The sequence below is a fragment of the Sinocyclocheilus grahami genome, unplaced genomic scaffold (assembly GCF_001515645.1).
Source record: "Sinocyclocheilus grahami isolate Dianchi unplaced genomic scaffold, SAMN03320097.WGS_v1.1 scaffold1972.1, whole genome shotgun sequence".
Taxonomy (NCBI): domain Eukaryota; kingdom Metazoa; phylum Chordata; class Actinopteri; order Cypriniformes; family Cyprinidae; genus Sinocyclocheilus; species Sinocyclocheilus grahami.
Window position 1 is genome coordinate 50601 of NW_015507151.1, and position 8338 is coordinate 58938.

Below are 8338 nucleotides of genomic sequence, written 5' to 3' on the forward strand. Positions count from 1 at the left end.
ATACATTGTTTGGGTCAGAATTATAGATTTTTCTTTTATGCCAAAAATCATTAGGATATTAAGTAAAGATCATGTTCCATGAAGATATTTTGTAAATTTCCTACTGTAAATATATTAACTTTTTAAAATTTTATTTGCACCCTCAGATTCCAGATTTTCAGATAGTTGTATCTCGGCCAAATATTGTCCTATCCTAACAAACAATATATCAATGGAAAGCTTATTTATTCAGCTTTCACATTATGTATAAATCTAAGGGTCCAGGGTCACACACATATATATATATTGGAAAGTATTCAGACCCCCTTACATTTTTCACTGTTATATTGCAGCCATTTGCTAAAATCATTTGTTAATTTTTTTTCCTCATTAATGTACACACAGCACACCATATTGACAGAAAAACCTACTTGGAGCACAACAAACCTGGTGTTCTTTACAGGATGTTTGTTGTTGTTTGTTTGTTTGTTTGTTTGTTTTGGACATCATAATCACAATTTTAACCAGAAAAAAAAATTCGCAACTAGAACCCCTCCCAAATTGTGCATCCCTACTTGTTAAAAATGCAAGATAACTGAAATATCCCCCAAAACAAATCAGGATAAATAACCAGCAGGCTAATATTGTTACAATAATTTTTAATTAATCAAGAGAAACAGAAATTGTGATCATAATTAGGGATGCATCGATCCGATACTCAGGATTGGTATCGTCTCTGATACTGGCATTTTCTGCCGGATCGGGTATCGGTCAGACGAGACCGTTCCAAATCCGATATTGTGCGTATACTATTGTGTTATTGTTAAACCCCACGAAAGCACAAAAACATTATAAAGCACCATAATGTCAAAATACATGTGTTCTGAAGCCGTTCCATAGTTTAATGTGAGGTACAGACACTAATCTATAATGGAGAACTGGATTGCTCATGACATCATGAAAGTGAAGCCGCCGCGCCGCCATATTAGTATTCCCCACTATTCCCATACATTCCATTAAATTAAGAGGAAATCATAAGAATTTAATGAGAAAACATCACCTAACAAGTCAGCGTTTTTAAGTCTTAAGTATCCCTGTACATTCTTACAATGCAAACACCCTAGGCATGTAAACCGTTATTTGTTTAATGTAATTTTGTTAGTGTTTTTATTCGTACAGTAGGCTAACTGCAAGTGTTTCAACAATGATTTCGTTACCAGCATTCATATTGAAGCAGATAATGATTTAAACGGTGGTTAAATTAATTATTAATTTTACATATAGGTTATACATAACAGTTTACATGGAAACGGTAATGCTAGTAAAACGCCATATTTGTGCGATCGGAAATAGATTTTGCTCAATCAGGACATTAAAAATATACACAACTTAAGAGAAATTAATGACTACTGTACATACAGTACGGATTAAAGACATGAAGCTTTATTTCCAAGATGATGCATGTTAAGCTTTTCATTTCAGTAGCCTATAGAGCAATATAGTAACAGAGGCTTGTATAATATTATTCATTGTATATTCAAATCAATTTCGGATACTAATACGTTCATGTTTAATAATTCATGAATAATTACGTACATAAAGAAATTGGCTATTTTGTGTTGGATCAGTTAACATTACTTCTGTTGGCAAGTGTGCTGCAGCAGACACACCCACCCACCTTAACAATTTAAATATATCGCTTATCCTGCTCAAAAAGATCATAAACATTGCAGATAACATCTTAAGTAAAAATTAATTTACATACACATGACTTAAAAACTAATCCCGTGTGATTGATTCGCTTCAAATCGGGTGATTTTAGGTCAGCGGTTTGGCTGTGACTCAATGGTGCTCTCTGCCGGTAGGGAATAGTAAGATGGCGGCTCGAACACTGGCTTCACTGCCGGTCGGCAGTCATTATATATAGATCGGTGGGTACAGATGAATATTTAAGCAATTAAATTCAAGTTCACAACTCTTCTCTCTGCTGCAGCTGTCTGTCATCCTCCATTCAGCATTCAAACTGCATCGGTTACAACAGTCAAGAAGATGAAACTTTCTCCAAGAGCGCACAGTAACTGAAGTTTAAAACTGTTCAAAGAAAAGGCTCAATAAACTATCACACAGATTTAATAAACTACGCATCAATATCTCTTTCCTTTGTGCTTTGAACTAGAGGTCTGCGTATGGAGCCAGATCAGCCTCAAAAATAATGTTTACAAAACAAAATTCATAAATGCACAGCACAATTTACATTTACTAAATCCAATTTGTAAATTCAAAACACAATTCATAAATACACAAGTAAAAGCATAAATGTAAAATGTTTACACAAATATGTATATATCAAGTTCTTGAATTAATTTCCATCACACGTTTATGAATGATGTTACATGTATTTATGGATAGTTGAATCTGCATTTGCAAATCATCACACGTGCATGGAGTGCTTTGAATTTGTGTGTGGTATTTTTGAGACTTTCCTGACAGGTTAAGATTCATAAATATCTTTTTTTGGAGGATGTGCCGTTCAGCCAATCGCGGTGCACTTAAGTTTAAGTTTATAAAACAATGCTGAAAGATACTGGCTATACTTCTCTATACATACTTGATTGTTGATTATTTTTCTATGTTCTTAGTAGTGGTCGACCGATATATCACCAAGATATTTGACATTTTTCAAATATCGGCATCGGCTGATAAGTTTTTCTGTTTGGCCGATGCGTTCGAGGTGGGACTTTTGTTTTGATGGCGCTGATAACGGCAGTGTCTGAGCACACAGTGCTCACATTATCCCTCTTGTTCGCCGTCGTCGTTAACAGTTCTGTCTAATATGGACAGAAGTCTGTCTAATAATCAGATAGAACGGTTAAACAAATATTTATATTATTGGTAATAGAAAGGCAAACATTATAATACTTGTTTGCTGTCAGCATTCAGCAAATACACGTTTGTCATTTAAACAAATCTTTGAATGGCTAATGAAATTTAATTTCACAAACCTTGCATACTTAGTCTAATCCAGTTGTGAGGTCTTGTGAAGTGTGCATGTGTATCCTGCATGATCGCGTGTTCTCTGCGTGACTTTCGGTGCAAATTTAATGCTTTAAACATTCAATTCGTGATTTGAAATTATGCTGTGTTTATGCATTTGCCCACTGTCATATTCATGTCATTTTCACTGTGTGCTGTATATAAAATGAGTGTTACCTTGGCTTTATTTGGAAAAATATATATAATCCCATATCATAATGCACACAAACTTCCCAGAATATGGAGTGCTCTGTTGGTTACAGTGTTTACTACCTTTTTAATTATATTTTTATTAAATATTAATTTATTTGTGAAAAATAATTTGTCATCTAAAGTATAAGTATGTTTATTTTACAAATTAATTTTTTTATCCATTTTCAAATGATTTTAAATTTCTTAAATATTAATTAAAATAAATAGTTATATCGGCTTTATATCGGTCATCGGCCACCCTGCCTTCCAAGATATCGGCATCGGCTGTCAAAAAAAACAATATCAGTCGACCACTAGTTCTTAGGATAGTCTTTGGTATTTTTATAAGACTATTCATCTTTTATGTCAATGGTTAGCATGCAGAACCATTAGCATTTAAATTGTATGGTGTTTTAAAGTTTTGAACTGAGGATATTCGGTGCATCCCAATTCACGTTCATATGCCGTTTTGTATCCTAAATTGTGAGATCAGTGTATTTACACTGAAATGTGGAATATTGCACACTATATGCACTCAACAGTTGCAGCTTTCTTTACTGTCAGGCTCTGATGCTGGATGAGACACCCTTCTAAACAGAAAGTAAAGTGCATAGTTTAAGTACATAATATATAATGTCATTTGGGATGTATCCCTTATATTCAGTGTATTAAATGTTTGTTTCAGTAGATACATATGAAGAAAATGGTAAATGAGCTGTGCTGACTGTGGAGCCCCATTTAAAAAATAAGGTTAAATGCAACTTTTTATACAATAATCCTTTATTTGTTGCAAATCTGAGTTGACATTTTTAATTTCTGACTTTATCAGAATTGTGTTTATTACACCGGATTCAAAATTAGACTTGATATTTAATTTGAGTTAAGATCTCAAAATCCAGTTTTTTGTTTTGTTTTTTGTTTTCAGATTGTACGTATCCGTTGGTCCATTTAACAGCATGAAAAACAAAACATGTATTACAATTCTGAAAGGATTATATATGGCCAAGAAAGCAGCAAAGAGCGCTCCCTTTATAATCTTTTAAGAGCTGTCAATCATTTCATTTTATCGCAATCTCCATTATAAGTTCCATTATAATAAATTAATCTCTGCACAGTGCATAAAGAATAAAATATGCAAATGTATTTGTTTTTTTTAATGTAAGGCTGAGACAGAATAAACATATGTACAGATGTATTAGGTAAGCCTATATACTAAGGGTAATGTAATGTGCTGGAGAGGTAGCAATGTGTGTAAGTACACCGGTATAAAAAAATAAGAGTGAGTTTTCATAGGATATCACTCTAAAAGGTGGGAGTGTTGCACTGAGGGGGAGGCATTTAACAGTTCAAAGAGGTTGTGGCCAGCGTGTGAGTCCATGCACTTCATGAAATAAGGGATACAGGAAATGTAATTCTACGTTACTTAATAATGAGGGATTTCCTTTGCTGTGTGTGTGTGTGTGTGTGTGTGTATTTATTTATTTATTTATAGGTTATTAATAGTTTTTCTTTTCTTTTCAAGTTGGTAACCCTCTTCCAAATGTGGGTGGTTCCTCTGTACTTCACCACTAAGCTGCACTGGTGGAGGTTTCTGGTGACATGGTTCATCTTCTCTGTTGTTACGGCCTTCATCTCTTTTCGTGCTACCCGCAAACCACTGGACTGCACCACACCAAGGTAACAAAAAAATTAATCATGATCAGACTTTGAGCCCGATGAGCTGTGGTTGACTTTCTCTGCCCGAGTTTGTTGCCTTTTATCAACTGTCTCTGTTTGAAGTGCGGGTGTGCGATATTGACAAAAAATTATATCTCAATATTTTGGGGGATTTTGAGAACAACATTGAGACAATATTTTGTGGAGTGTTTTTGTGCCAGTACCTTGGTTGGTTTAGGTCTGTCATGGACAGGTTACTCCCGAAGCTTTTCATATTCTGTGTGAAGGCTGGTTCACAGCAGTGACAACGTTTTCTACTAGGCTATATTTGTTTTCTACGAAGCAATATTTGTATAAATATAATGTTATGATTTTTAAAAAACAAAATCAAAATGATTCGTTAAGTATAAAACATAAACTGCCAACAGGTGGTAACAAGTCACTGTTTTTAATGAGTCATTAATTCGTTCAAATGGCTTATTCATTCTTCAGCGCTTTTGCCTGTGTGATATTCAGGGTTTGAAATGAATAAGGCTTTTTTCACTCACCAGCCAGTTTGGCACCTAAATTAAGTTACCTGCCATTCAGCAGAGGTGGAAAGTAACGAATTACATTTACTCGCGTTACTGTAATTGAGTAGCTTTTTTGTGTACTACTACTTTTTAAAGTAATTTTTAAAATCTATCATTTTACTTAAGTATATTTTGTTTGAAGTATTGTACTTCGCTACATTTTAAAACGTTACGGAGTAAAAAAATAAATAAAATCGCTCCCTGGAAACTACTGCTGTAAATAGTGGTCAGGAGAATAAACTGGCGCTAAAATCACAAGAAAGATGGAGACGACGAGACAGGTGTTAGTGGTGCAGACCCAGTTGAAAACGAAACCCCATCGTATTCTGCTGAAGTTGAACTCGAAGGAAATAAAGTGAACCCCTGGCCATATTTATGCTCTATTATGCAGTGTAAGCTGTGTTTGCCTAGGGAGACCAAACTAGCAGCTTATAAAATCTCGACATCAACCCTTCGCAAGCGTGTGGAGTTAAGGTAAATACTTGCATTGTTGCATTGGTGGTTAAAATGAAGCTTTGACAGTTTAACAAAAGGTTTTGCACAAATTAGCCAAAAAGACAGTGGTGCAGGGTGTGCGATATATATATATAGTCTGTGATAATATCCTAATTGTTGTTTTAACGATGTGCGATTTGACATTATCAGTATTTTGCCAAAAACCAAACAAAACACTCCTACAGAGTGCCGTGAAGTCTAGTAGATTAGACTACTGCGTGCGCGCATTTAGAGTGCGTTCTTTTACTGCGTGATAGTCTTTTAAAATGCATTTAGAATTATCACAAAATTGAAGATATAGGGGCAGAAAATTTATATATTTATATAATTTCATATAGTAAATCAGTATCACGCGAAGAGTGCTGTTTTTTCCTCCAAAAATCAACATGATTACATATAGATTTTTTTTTTTTTTTTTTTTTTTTACAACAGTTCAATAAACAAGTTAATTAAAGGGTGGTCATATGATGTTGCTGAAAAGAAAATAATATTGTGTATTTGGTGTAATGAAATGTGTTTATCCGGTTTAAGTTGAAAAAAACACTATTTTCCATATACTGTACATTATTGTTTCTCCTCTATGCCCCGCCTTTCTGAAACACGTCGATTCTTACAAAGCTCATCATTCAGAAAAGCGAGGTGTGCTGTGATTGACCAGCTATCCAGTGCATTGTGATTGGCCGAATACCTCAAGCATGTGATGGAAATGTTACGCCCCTTACCATACTGTGATGCCGTGTCCCGGCCGGAGCGAAGAGACAAAAACATTAAAACCTATTATAAACAAGGCATTTGTTGCATCCAGTGGGGACATAATTAAGGATTATAATGACTTGTACTGTCTTTTTACGCGTTGTATCGCATCGCGCCACATAAACATAAAACCATGTCTGCATTTGTGATCGGACAAATGACAAACAACAAGCGCTATTGTAGTCTAATCTCCCAGGATCAGGAAACAGTCCTCCATAAAATGCGCTGCACACATCTGAATATTTGGGTTGAACTGTTCTGGAACAGTGTTGTAAATACAACTTAACCACTGATTTCTAGTCGTGTCCTCTTTTGGAAGGCCAAATAAAGAAGTTTCGCTTTCACAACGAAACACCCAGTGTCACACACGGTGGGCTTGAGTGAGCGGAGGCCGGCGGGCTTGAGAACGGCACAGCCAGCGGGCTTGCGGTAACCACATGTGACGACCCCGGGCTGGTCTCCGCTTCGTCCACGGTGAAAGCCGATCCGGCGATCCACAGCGCAAAGTTGATGTATTTCCTCAGCGATCAGCACGGATCAGCTCTAGGCATGATGAAGCGGATATCGTCCTCTTTTGGAAGGCCAAACAAAGTAGTTTCGCTTTCACAACGAAACACACATGTGGGGGCGTGTTAGAATTAGACATTTTAGGTAGGCGTGGTTGACTTAACTTTTATAAAGAATATCTCTTTGGATTTGAGACTTTAGTCTTTGCAACTTTACAGATCTTCTTTATGCACTTAGAGCTTGTAACACTCCAAAGAGAAAGGAAAAATTTAAATCGCATCATATGACCCCTTTAAGAGACTTTTAGACACCATATTGCATGTTTTTGCTCTATTTTGACAACAAAAATATTTCCAAACACAGCCACCATATAGCACAGTTTTGCGTCTCTATGCAATGACGGTGTTTCATTCATGAATGAATCGACCGTTTAAATGACTCGGTTCAATCGCAATGACTCACTTATTAACAGTGACTTGCTGACACCTACTGGCGGTTTTAATTTCACATTTAAAGTATCTTTTGATTTTTATATATTTATTTTTTTTATATATATATATATAATTTCAAATGAGTATTCAACATTTTATGTCTTATATATCAAAACATTATTTCTGCATTTTCTTTTGATTTTTATATATATATTTTTTTTATATATATATAATTTCAAATGAGTATTCAACATTTTATGTCTTATATATCAAAACATTATTTCTGCATTTGTAACTGCAGGTTAAATGCATTCATGTCCTGCATTAAACGGTGTGTAATTTTGTTGATACTGATTTAATTTGTCTGGTAACAGCACAAATGTCTTATTATTCTAAATAACCGATTCCTTTAATTAAAAAAAAAACTGGTTTGAGATTTATAGGCCTATCCCGGGGTGTCAAACTCAATTACTGGAGGGCCGCAGCCCTGCAGAGTTTAGTTCCAACCCTGCTCCAACACGCACCAAGTAGTTTTCAAATAAGCCTAAATGATTAGATTAGCTGGATCCAGATGTGTTTAACTAGGGTTATATCTAAACTAGGGCTGGACGATATGGCCAAAATTGATATCACGATATATTTCTTAATTTCGGTACGATATAATTCCAATATCGATATGAACACTATTTATCTGAAATATAAATCTTTTGTAACATTATA

At 35.1% G+C, this 8338-nt stretch overlaps 1 protein-coding gene across 2 annotated transcripts in view; it reads left to right on the forward strand.

Annotated features, from left to right (window-relative positions):
• LOC107573541 (RING finger protein 121) overlaps positions 1-8338 on the forward strand; it is a 55438-nt gene that overhangs the window by 6241 nt on the left and 40859 nt on the right. The window contains exons 2-3 of one of the 2 annotated variants that reach the window (XM_016259981.1): positions 2291-2297; positions 4727-4881. In XM_016259981.1, coding sequence (XP_016115467.1) covers positions 4745-4881 — 137 coding nt within the window. In that variant the 5' untranslated portion in view covers positions 2291-2297; positions 4727-4744. Of the gene's footprint in view, positions 1-2290; positions 2298-3747; positions 3818-4726; positions 4882-8338 lie in introns of those variants that run through there. The other variant, XM_016259980.1, reaches the window with a different exon arrangement.